General features: G+C 39.6%; 1 protein-coding gene and 1 long non-coding RNA gene across 3 annotated transcripts; one reads left to right on the top strand and one right to left on the bottom strand.

Annotated features, from left to right (window-relative positions):
• Positions 1 to 4,147: 4,147 nt before the first annotated feature.
• lsm3 (LSM3 homolog, U6 small nuclear RNA and mRNA degradation associated) lies at positions 4,148 to 7,870 on the bottom strand. Its single transcript, XM_067505746.1, has 4 exons — positions 7,715 to 7,870; positions 7,016 to 7,126; positions 6,731 to 6,826; positions 4,148 to 4,954 (listed from the first exon to the last, which is right to left on the bottom strand). Exons 1-4 carry the CDS (start codon positions 7,733 to 7,735, stop codon positions 4,874 to 4,876), a joined length of 309 nt encoding a protein of 102 aa, XP_067361847.1. The 5' UTR covers positions 7,736 to 7,870; the 3' UTR covers positions 4,148 to 4,873.
• Positions 7,871 to 9,083: 1,213 nt separating this feature from the next.
• Positions 9,084 to 10,581, top strand: LOC137128252 (uncharacterized). Of its 2 annotated transcripts, none has more exons than XR_010914528.1 (3): positions 9,084 to 9,318; positions 9,762 to 9,997; positions 10,133 to 10,581. It is a non-coding gene; the product is annotated as an uncharacterized lncRNA (long non-coding RNA). The 2 variants fall into 2 exon arrangements; XR_010914529.1 differs by having other exon boundaries at positions 9,085 to 9,318; positions 9,791 to 9,997.
• The last annotated feature ends 1,873 nt before the right edge of the window (positions 10,582 to 12,454 follow it).

The following is a 12,454-nucleotide window of genomic DNA, read 5'->3' as shown; positions in this document are numbered from 1 at the left end:
AAAAGCTAATGATTGCTAGATTTTCAGATGTTCAGTCAGCTGCTTAGATAAAACCATTTGTTGAGTGAGTATATGAGCTTCTTTTACATGGTTGTTTTTCTATAGGTCAGTGACATATTGGTACAAAAAAAAAAAATACTCCAGCTGCATTTTGGTCCATGTGTTTCATGTGATCGTTTCATTTAAGTCAGCGAGGAGCCATTGATGACAGTGTGCAGCCTGGTGGTTCCTGTGGTTTGCAGTGCTGATGCTGTCTGATTTACAGCCGGAGGGTTAATAAAGCATCAGAGACAGAAGTCGCAGTTCGGTCCAACCCCACGGACCAATAGACTGAAGGAAAAACTGTTTGGAGAGTTAGTGTGATGTTAAATCGTAGATGAAGAAATAAAAAGGTTTTGCGCATTATCATGCAACTAAATGCTGGATATTCAGCATAGATGGATTAGTGAACAGGCCTAGTTTGTGTTTGTGCCCAGGTGCCCATTCATGGTTATCAGCTCATAGTTAAGACTTGGTAGGTCATCTAAAACCTTCTGGAATAGTTGTTTTGAGCAACACTTGTGGATAATTCTTCTAGATTTCATCACCTACATTAAAAAGGGCTTTAAGAAAAGATCCATTGATTATGGATGGATGAATCCGTTAAGAGTTTATATGGGCACCTGACATTTCATTGTATTGCCCAGCATGAAGGTTTTAGAAATTATCTGGGTCAATGTTTTTTCCACTTATAAAAATAATGACAACCTTTACCTTTAGTTTGTCACCCATTAGGTTGGTAACAGAAGTTTCTGTTTGGTCGCCAATTGGCAAAACCCAGGTTTTGAACAGACTTTGTTGGCATCAGTGTTACTGCATGTCACACACAGATCATAGTCAATGACAATCATCAACCGTCGAAGAAATAAGTTGCCGTTTCATCGAATGTTCTCCATTAAGTCTAGTGGTCCAGTGGGTGCAGTTCATTTTCTTTTGCATGGGCACATTTAGAGAAAAACCATATAAATCTGCAAATAAAAGACTCTGTTAAACTCGGCGTCTGCTTCCCACTCCAGAGTAACAAAGGCAGTGCTCTTTACTGGTTACAACACTGGGGAGAAAATATCCTCCAGTTGCATTTTACAGGTTTAAAAATGTATAACAACTTTAAAAATGCACAAACAAAAGGGTCCGATTAGCTGGTTCTATAGTGTATTTTATCTGATTAAACATGTGCTAATGCTCAGTTCCTCTTACTGTCGTATAAACGTAAAGTCAGACAGGCAGCTGCATTCAAAGACACCTGTGAGACACCTACCACAATAACGAGGATTGTATTTAAAATTATATAAATAGTTACATTACACATCACGAACAACATCTGGACGTGCTTCGGTAGATGCTCACTGTTAAATTCAGAAATACTGTACGGTAGACAACAGTGATATTTCTGAAGCCTTGATGAGAGAAGCAGTGCAAGCGAGTTTATTCTGTTCATTTCATTCAAGGATTCCTCGCTCACATTCTTTGATTTAGTTTATTTTGGTGGATGTAGGTCACACGCCTGTCTCAATGGCAGATTTAGTGTGTGCACGCTTACGCGTGCAACGTGTTCAGCGCAGTTCTTCACGGTGCTTCAGCATGTGACAAAGCTACACTCTGGGTCTATTTCCAGTTCTTCTTATCAGCACTGTGGTCATGTGCTGACAGGTAGTCGACTAACACTTTCAGGGTAAAAAGAAAAAAACAGAAGCAGGCAAAATAAGTTTTGCCTTAAAAATCACTGCTTCCTTAACGTGACAAGAAGTGTCACATGACAGCAGCACTATCAGTGGTTTCACACTGAACTCAAACTGCAGTGTCCCTGTGGAGGTCCTGCAGTTCAAGGTACTAGATCCTCTACCTCATATCGAGGAAGATCCTTCGAAAAATACTTCACTGAACACCTGTAAATCACCTCTAGATGGAATTAAAAGTCGCTTCAAAAAGGCAGGATCAACAGGTGTGGATGGCAACACCTTAAAATCCACTTTAAAAACCTAATCATAGGTGCATAGAAAGCTCTTAAAATCCGCCCCCCCACCACCAAAAACAAACAAACAAACAAACAAACAACGCCCAAACACGTGCTCAACTCTAACCCATAAATAATGAGAGGGGTTAACTTCAGCCACATCAGAGACATTCTTTGTCTGAGTGTGAATGCTGAGCGATGTGGCTTCATCACATCGGAGCTCAGAAAATATCTCTGACACAAGCGTAGAGATGTGTGAAGCATGAAGTCCTGACTTTTTAACAGCTGCCTCGTGCCTTAAGGTTCCTCAGCACTTGAAAATGCTACTGCAGTCGGCTCGACATCCCAAACTGGTCGCCTACTCTTAGTGGTCTGTATTTAAGTTTCATTCAACTACACTTTCCCTGAGCGCCATGCAGTTAATTTCAATTTCTGTTCATTTAATTTTTGTGAAATCAAAGTTATGAGTTATTAAAAAAAAAAAAAAAAAAGGTGCACAAAGTATCTAGGCAGCACCTTCAGCAATAAGCTGTTCCACCTGAGGTGTGTAAAGGTCTCTGCTCCTGCTTTTGACCCATTCTTCTGCATTTTATGCTGATGCGTAATTAGCCGTTTGAGCCAGTGATTGACGCACAGAGCTTTCAGTGTTTTTCTAACGTAACCTTACCCCAGCGTTTTAGTGCCTAACCCTAACCGATGTTGTCTCTCGGCGTAACATTACCCTGAATTTGGTTTCCCTAATCCTAACGCAGTACAGTCGCTCACGGGATGTCAAATGGTGGTGTCTCCTGGAGCGTTTCATAATGACGTGAAAGTGTACTTGTGGTGTCAAAATGATACAAAAAGGATGCAATTTGATGCTGTGGGATGAAAACATGTTGGGCAGCTTCAAACATGTTGTTTGGTTTTAGTTTGTATATGACAATAGTCAAGATCGAGTCATTTTTACAACTGACGCTTTGTCCATTTTTTTGTACCGACCACACAAACAGTTGCACTGTTTGCGTAGACCAAGAGGAACAAGACGCTTCAGGAAGCTTGGATGACAAACTGTATTCGGTTCTCTGTGGGTTCGATCGCGTCATCGCTCCCCCGACACAAACCCTATGAGGGCAGCACAGAGGTGGAGTGGTTAGTGCTGCTGCCTCACAGCCAGCAGGTTCCTGATTCGAATCCCTGGCCAGCAGTGGCCTCTCCGTGTGGACTTTGCATGTTCTCCCCGTGCTTGCGTGGGTTTCCTCTGGGTTCTCCCGGTTCCTCCCACAGTCCAATTACATGCACGTTAGATTAATTGGTTACTGTAAATTGCCCATGGATGTGAATGGTCGTGTGTATGTGTTGGACCTGAGATCGGCCGGCAACCCTGCTCCCCCCCCCCAATGACAGTTGGGATAGGCTCCAGACCCCCGCAACCCTGACCAGGTTAAGCAATTGAAGATTTAGGAGTCAGTACTAATGTGTATAAATACTAATTATGTCCCATATTGACAATAAAGCTATGAGTTACAAGAGGAACTTGAGTAGGTAGACTAATTAATGAATACTTCATTTTGTTTTTTTAAATCACTGGATTTATTAAAATCCACTAGTTCCCTAGCAGTTTGTACGGTGATAATGTCAGTGATGTGGTGAGACAGACAAAGAAAAGGCCTGCAGAGGATAAGTGTCAGTGCTAGAAGGAAGAAGCCAGCTGCTTTCAGTCAATTAAAATCTGCTGACCAACAACGCAAAGGTGCGGAACAGTTAATAATCCTGTTTATGGTTCAGAGGCTGTGCAATGACAGCACCCGGATTTCTGTTGTTGAAAGCAGGTGAACAATGACAATCTGAATTACAAGCAGCAAAAAAAGTCAATAGGGTCAATGCCATAAACGTGTTTAAGCTGGAATTCTGACAGAGAAATATTACAGACCCAGTATTTCTTCTTCAACCTGTTGAGATTTAGTCCTCACACATCATCCTCATTATTACCAGCAGTTGTTAAACCAGTGTAGATGGTTTATTAGATCTATACTGCCATCTACTGGATAAACCAAACCAGTAGAACAGCTAAAACAGCTTTATTGTGGAGTAGAGTGGCTTCCAATTAAGTATTTTTAGTAAGAGTTATTTAGTAATCATTTTCGGAAGTTAATTACATTTCACACAATCAAGTTCTCAAAGAAATGTTTTCCTTTTTATTATTCAAGTTTATCAAATCCAAATGAAAACAAATGCTGACACATCTGAGCATGTGTCCCATACAGTACTACAAAAATGTATATAAAAAATAAAAGTAAAACTGTCCAAAAGTAACTACAACTTCCCAAATCTTCAGATCATGAATTGGGAATAACTGCAAGACTTTTGCTTTGTAGCAACATAAAAGTTCACTTGAATAATTTCAAAATTATGAAACACATAAAAGTCCTCTGCTCACACACATCTGCAGCAGTGCGGCTATATGAAAGCATGAGACGTTTACAACATGGCCTGTAGACACTAGGACGGAGATGGGACTAGATCCAGAAGAGAATGAAATATTGTGAGACAGAACTAATATGGTGGCCTGAAGTCATAACAATCCCAAAATCAATTTAACTATAATTTGGTCCCCTCCCCCCCAAATAAAGGCTCTCTTAATCCAACTAAAATCCTTTTCCTTTTCCCCCCTCTCTAAAAACAAGTTTTATACCTTTGCAGTCCAACAGAAGGAAGTTGAAAACCGGTAGTTGCTCCAACTTCTTCCTTCAACTCATAAATGTAAAGTAAGAGAGTGGGACATGATCGTTTTTGAATCTTGCCTCTATTTCAGCCTCTCGCGACAGCATCATCCTCTCCCTCAAGGTTGCAAACTTTGCCGTTGTCACAAATGCTCCTTCACAACAGGAAGTGGATGGGTTAGCCCACCCGGAGAGGGGGAGCTACGAGGACAACACCATCTCCTCTGACGAACAACATGGGAATGTTCCTCTTGGTTGACTAAAAAAAAAAAAAAAAAAAAAAAGACACAAAAGTTGAAGTGACCACACAAGGTATCACCATATATGTTCTACAGTATTAAAAAAAGCTCCAGTGGGCTTTGTTTGACAAGTTAATGAGTGTTTACTCTGCAATAGTGCAGCTACGGCGAGTCACCATGCCAACAAGACTCCCCCCCGTACCTACATAACAGGCCTTTTTCTTTTTATAAATACAATATCATCCAATGATGTTACATTCAGGAATGATCCATTTTCTTATGTCTCGGGGGTATGAGCCAAGAAATTCAAGTCTTACTTGAGCCGCTCTCATGACCCAAATTTTACTGCCTGTCCCACATCCACTCCTCCCCCCTTCAAACATGAACAATGAGAACAAGCAACAAAATCAATCCAAATTTCTTTTGAATGCATTTGAAGAGCAAATTTCTCCTGTATGGTAGTTTGTGATCTCTTTGATCTGGAGGCGAGTGTGAGTGTGTGTGAGACCTGTAATTCGATGCACGTAATGTTCACAGAGTGACATCAGGTCTAGCAATAGGATTTTGTGTGGTTAAACATTCGAAATTGTTGACCTCATACATTTCAAACAAAGGTAATACACTTACATTTTCTTACAATTCATTTTCTACAAAAATATGCATAAATATAATAAATGACAATGTTGATTCATAGGAATATCCTGTCGCATCATAAGCAGCCTGTGCTTTAGAAAAGGGCTTTCATTGAAGCCCCCAGTAAGACATACAGGAGAGATCATTTGTGTGCAATAAATAAATGTCATGAATACTTATTTTACGTGACTTTCACATGAAAATTACCAAACGTCCTGTGTTGCACAAGAAAACCCAAATTTCAAAAAGGCTCAAAACCTCTATCATGCATGTTTAACCTGAGCCAGGTATGAGCTGACATACGTCCGTGGCTGAAGTGTGCGAGCATCACCTTACATGAAAATGGATTAAAACACTTGGTCGATTTAATGTAGGTTATTGTCAAAGTCACGGTCTGCGTCCTGGAGATCATTACTGTCGGCATGACAGAGGGACTAGTCAGCTGAAATTTACAGTTTTTAGTACATTACCGTTCGAAGGAAAATGGAGAATAAATAGTAGAGAGAGAAACAATTAGAATTGGTAAAAACAATACAAAAGCAGATGGAGTTAAGAACAGGATGGTTGAATGAATTACTTTGTTTTGGTGATGTTTTCGACTCTGAGTGCACACGTGCTTGTATATATGTGCACATCCAACACAAAAAGAGTAGTTTACATTTCCCTTTTCCTGCACTGAACAGGAAAAAGTAAAAACTTTTGAGGAAAAAACAAACATCACATTAAATTATATTATAGCCCCAAAAAAGTTGTACATCAATTATTTTCTTAGATCATTCCACCTTAACCCTGCTTTTATCTGATTCCAAGAGTAGAGTCAAATGACACATTTCCAGACAGACACAGAATTTGCATTTAAATAAAACATTTACTCTCTGGGACACAGAGAGCTTGACAGGGTGGAGCGTACTGATTTCAAGTCAAGTTGCATATTGTACCGTGATGCAAAGTACGTCACAGAAAATATGTTCATGCTAAAAACTGGACGACATTTTGCGATTTCTGTGCTGCAAAACCTTGAAAAGACCAGATTCTCTGTCCACTCATGTCAGGAGTTGCACCAAAATTCCTGGATCCTAGTTATCAATGTCAACAGAACTGCATATAAAAGGTATATGAGGTGTTAAGGTGGAGCAGAATGGTCAAACAGAATTACTGTGTACCTTGTAAAGTTCTTCATACGTCTCCTCGTCTATCTCCACTGTCGTCACAGTCTCCTCCACGTCCCCCAGGATCATGTTAAGGTGCTGATCGTAGGCCTGGGACAGATGGTCAATATTATGAACCAGGAGAAAACCCCACATGAAGCCTTACAAAACACGTTTTGTTGGGCTTAAAAGAGGCGGACTTCTCAAGCCACTGAGTTCAAATGATAGAAACCCTCAACACAACCACCCACACTCACAAGGGTTTCACGACAATGTGGACAAATGCTGTGTGCAGCTTACATGCAGTCGGCCACGGAGCTCCCGGTCATTCCTCATCTTGACATAGATCCTCTCATCTAGGCTGAGTCTGATCAGGTCGAGCGGCTCCTCGACCGTGTTGGTAGTCGGTTGCTGCAGCACACAGAACGTTAAAGTGAAGGATTGTTAGACGTGTGACACGTACCAACTGCAGCTAATATATTACACTTAAAAACAATCAAATCAAACTTTAAATATTACAATTGGAAAACAGAATAAAAGGGGGATTAATTAATGCATTAGGCTGTGGATAAGAGAAAATACGATTCTAGTTTTGTCCAGTGTTTTATAACAAGAGCAAAATGCCCCCGGTGCTAGCATATGTCGTCCAAGTTAACGTTACAGCAGTACAATTAAACAAACACACACGTGGTCAAGTGCCTTTGCACTTTCTTTACATTTAAAAAAAAAAACCCTTTTTACAATAAAATCAGCGTAAACTTGAGCTGTGACTGTTCAACAAAATAGCAGCGCCACTTAACGCATGTTAGCCCGTCGAGCTAGCTAACCGGACTTATTTAGCTAGCGCTTAGCTGCTTTACGGGGCCAGTACGCGCGGTTATCGCACAAGCAATAAACAAAGTAACACGACGCAGAAGTTAACGAAATTACATGCGTAAAACTCTAAGTTTACGTTTTATACATGCTATGTTAGCAAATCAGTCCCATTAAGACACTGACCTGTTCAACTTCGTCCGCCATGTTGTTTTGAGTTCGCGTCGTTTAATCTGACCGGTACGTACGTTGCCAGGTCTGGACAAAACACGTCGTTTAAAGATACACTGTGGAGGAAGGACGTGCACTTTTGTGTTACATTTTCCTGTATTAATAGCAAGTATTTAGTGTAGCTTTATGAATATTCAGACAATATCGGTGTACATGTAATAAGAAGCAATGTGAGAGAAATTCCTTCTACCAATTCTATGTTATAATTTTTTTTTTGTAAAACAGGTGTGGTAATATGAAGGACAGTTCTACTTTCAGTTTTTGTTTTGTCTTTTTATTTTTTGGATTTTAAAGAGCTTTATTGAATGTTCCCACTCATAGAGGTAGAAATACAGAATACAAAAATATGAGACGAGGGGATAAAAGGATAGTAAGAATAAAAGGAAGTAACAATACACAAGAGCCGTACAAAAGTGTAGGGAATTAAAAAGAAAGTATATGGAGTAAAGTTAGAGGAGGCTTAAATTAAAACAATCAATCAAACTTTATCTTCCTTTCTATATTATTGTACTAAAGTTTTTTTCATTGACGGTCATTAATAAAACAAACAAAGGAGGAGTTGCCTTTTTCTCCATTTGCAGCGTTTACACACCTTTATGGATCTTTATGGACAGAATACATAACCATAGAGAAAACATCAGCTACATACAAAAACAATACAGCAAACTTGGATGAACCCCCCACCACCACAAACAGCATAAGATTACACTAGTCATGACCTTTTTTTGTTAATAAATACCATCACTCTTATTAATATCCATCATTATTATTGCTAGCAGTAGTAACTGATTATGATTATAGTTATTTTATTTTTTTTTATTATTATTAGTAGTAGTAGTGGTAGTAGCTTTCCTTTCCGCCCCCCTCACTGCCCCTCCTCACTTTTTCATGCTTTACATGTTTTTTATGTTTTATTCTTGCTTTTAATCTGCTGGTGTAGCACTTTGAGATTTGTCAACAATTATGATTATTATTATTATTATATTTTTAAAAGATGCACCTCCACAAGCAAACATACATTGTACATAGGTAACACATGTCTTGTCTTTTTGTCGTATCTCACACTGTTGTTGTTACGGTATGTTTGTACTGTGTGATTTGTGCAGGGTTGGTTTTTTTTTTGTGGTGAATAAAAATAATAATAATATGGATTTAAAGGCAGTGCATATATATTTGTTATTGCATTTACTGTCATTCAGTTGCAACTCGTTGATAGTGTCCTACTAACTTTATAATATGACAAATGTTACAGAGGGGTTTGGCGGCGGCCTTTCCCCTCCCCAGCTGTGCAGTCAGGGACCGTCAGGGTTGTGAAGAACTGTGCCAAATCAACACGCGGCGACCCTGAACTCACGGGATAAGCCGCAAGGACAAAAAAACCAAAAAAAAAACCAAACCGATGTTCACAGTTTTTCTACCGCTCCACGCTGCTGATGAGCGGTGAAGTCAAAGCCACAGCAAACCTGGCAACTTCTGACCCAAAGATAAACGTGCCTCTCTTCTTCCAGACGCTTCCGTGTTGCGCATCTCGCCGCTGCTCACTGTCCAAACGTACAATGGTAAGTTGGGCTTTTCATCAGAATTTCAAGGTTGTTCGGTGAATGTTATAACTGTGAACTAACGTTAAGGTTTCGGAGGTTCACCAACCAAGCTATATGTTAATGGATGTGCTTTCTATAAATGAGGATCAGTATTATATATATGTCACTGTCTGTGCCAAAATAAAGCGTTAACTCTCAGAGTTTCGGTTGTATCCTTTAGTCTCAAATGACTTATTTATTTATTTTTAATCTGTGTGAAGTCTTGTGCTTCAGCTATAAATTATTGTGTCCATTTTCGCCCAAGAGCTATGTGCTCATATTAAAACTGCAAAATAAATATTGACAATATTGGTGATAATTCTTTACATATGATTTTCATTCGCAGACATTGTGTATGTCTTGTGTTTTTTTTTTTTTTTTTTTTTTTTTTTTAATGTGCCTTTGTTTGTGTATGTAATAAGCATGTGTACACATGTGCCTCCCGTCCCAGTCCAGCCCAGTGCTCCATACTGGGTGTGAGTGCAGGCAGCGGAGGCAGAGCAGAGCAGTGGTGTTACCCATTCCACCCTGAGCTGCAGAGGGGCTCTGAGGTGGAAGAGATCCCTGCCACAAACCAAACACTGACCCACTTTAAGGGACGTTACAACTGTCCATAAAGTAGCATTCTGTCCTCATCTCTTGTTGATGAAACTATTTGGTATGTGAGTGTGTTTGCTTAAAAAAAAAAAAAACAATGGTGCACAAAATGAATGAATTGAAAGAAACACGATGATGATGATTTTTTTCCCCCCTAATATCAATACTAATTGATAACTAATATCATATTCTACAGGATCCATTGTGTGAAATAGATGTCGACGTCCCAAACGAGAAGGAGATAGAAGGTCACTGTCTTTTGCACGTCACCAGTCTGACTGAGGGAATCTGTTTGTTGCACTGATGGTAATAGACTCAGTGTCTATAGAGGCCACTTTGGGTCATGTTGAAAAGAAAAAAATCAAAGCCTGAACCGCAGGGAATCTCTGTTTCATCAGCACCGTCTCACTACGAGTTTTCAAAGGAAATGTGTTGTCAAACGTTCCTTCTAGTAAGGGAATTTTTGGGAGGTCTTTTTTTTGTGGGGGGCTAATACTAATACTACAGGTTGTAAAGAAATTAAATAAGCACAGTACAGCACAATGAGACAATTGAACACAATTCTGTTTGAGTCTTGGGTTTTTCTCTTAAGGTTTATGCAGTGCACATTGTAGACATGAGTAATAAAGACATTGTATAACTTTGGCACGTTGTCTTTTGAATCTTTTCTGTGGTGCTGAATGATATGTATCTGTTGGTATTTCAGAGCAGGAATAAATGCGGAATAAATGCACGCAGATAATTGTTCCGTTTACCCAGTATGAACCGCAAATCCATTAAGATGGCTAAGAACTAGGGGGGAAGGTTTCACACAGACTTATACTGAAGTCATCTTTTAAAGATATCTGTCAGAAGTTAGACTGTGTGAAACCTTTGCTGCAGAAGAAGGAGCGGAACAAATGCAAAATGTCCAGTGTCTGCAGCAGCATCGACCTGTGGCACAACTGTGGCCTCTCCTGGACGAACAAATACCGCTTTCCATCAGATTGCTGCCATCTCTGACCCAGTTTTAATTCCATTTACTTGCTTGTTGATTCAGGGTGAACCAAAAATGATGATCTGCGTTTTGCCTCTTCACACTCAGCAGGTGTAGCGGTTTGCTGCCGCTGAAACAACTGGCCTTAAATTGGAGTTCGGCTAATATTAGCACAGGGTTCAAAGTGTGTGTTATTATGTTTCGAAATAATACAACGTGCGGTACTAATAAGTGAGGAATGATTGTACATGCGTATGGCTGCAGAGGAGAAATAACCAATCGTTTATTGTAGCAAGAAAATATAACGTCAAGCTCCCATATTAAACCAAACAGAATGAATATTATCCGCAACATGATGACTAACCATTAAACTAAAACATCTATGTATGTAGTAGCTGAGTGGTACAAGTACAACTGTTATTCATTCAGATGCCCATTAAGAACATTTCGAAGCTGAATGGAAACTAATGAAACATTAACTACTATTTTCTTTCATAGGATGATACTTGGAGTCTAATAAACACTGAACCACCTGCAAGCCAAAAAAACAAAAACGAGCAGTCGTGTCATTTTTTTATTTTTTATTTTTTATTTCTTCTTTGTGATTAACCTGTTACCGCTGAAACATTTACCGAGCAGTGATCTTGAAACTACATATTTCTAAGGTGGATTTCTTGTTGAGGACTTGGCAGCTGCAATCTCAACCACGGCCACTGCGTGTCAGTGTTGCACCACAGCCACTATTCGCATGCACATTCGTTCAATGGCTCAGAGAACAGAGAGATACCAGGGGAGATCAAGAGAATGGTGAATGTTACCTACTGCTGCTTATTAGAGGATAATTCTAGGTTGTGTCAAAACAAAGTACGTAGGAACTACGTGCCTTACAAGTTTACTAAACTACAAAATAATATATGGGCCTTGAACGTAAAGGCCCTTCCCCAAAACTAGAAGATGATTCTCTTGCCATTTCATTCTAGGGGGGATTTGGACTTCTGGATGTTACAGTCTCAATCAACTGCAGCAGTTCAGGCTTGTCTTCCTGCAATCACACACACACACACACACACACAAACACACACACAGAATCTTCTGACATGCAGTAGATTCACACCCTAGCTGCTTATCTGCATCATTGCAAGAAGTTAACTCATCCTGATGCACTGAATAACACCATCTCCATTTTGAAGAGGAGCGATGCAGCTAAAGAAATCTGCCAGCAGTACTGATGGTCACAGAGGCTCATCTGTGTGTGTGTGTGTGTGTGTGTGTGTGTGTGTGTGTGTGTGTGGCTATAATTATATGGACTGTAATGTTCTGACAGTGACCTAGTTAAGACAACACACTGCAATGAAAACAGAATTTTCTGATCACACTTTCAAAGATGGAAAAAGGTCTGTGCTGCCTTTTTTTTTTGTTAAATAAATTGTTATATTGCTCTTAAATTCACGTGAAATCACTTTATTAATTATATTCTTTGCTACTGCTTGTGCAGTCAAAATACCATCAAGTGAAAAATATTTTGCTCACTCAGATGTTCTT

Source organism: Channa argus, chromosome 5 (genome assembly GCF_033026475.1).
Source record: "Channa argus isolate prfri chromosome 5, Channa argus male v1.0, whole genome shotgun sequence".
NCBI lineage: Eukaryota > Metazoa > Chordata > Actinopteri > Anabantiformes > Channidae > Channa > Channa argus.
This window is presented reverse-complemented; position numbering and strand designations above follow the sequence as displayed.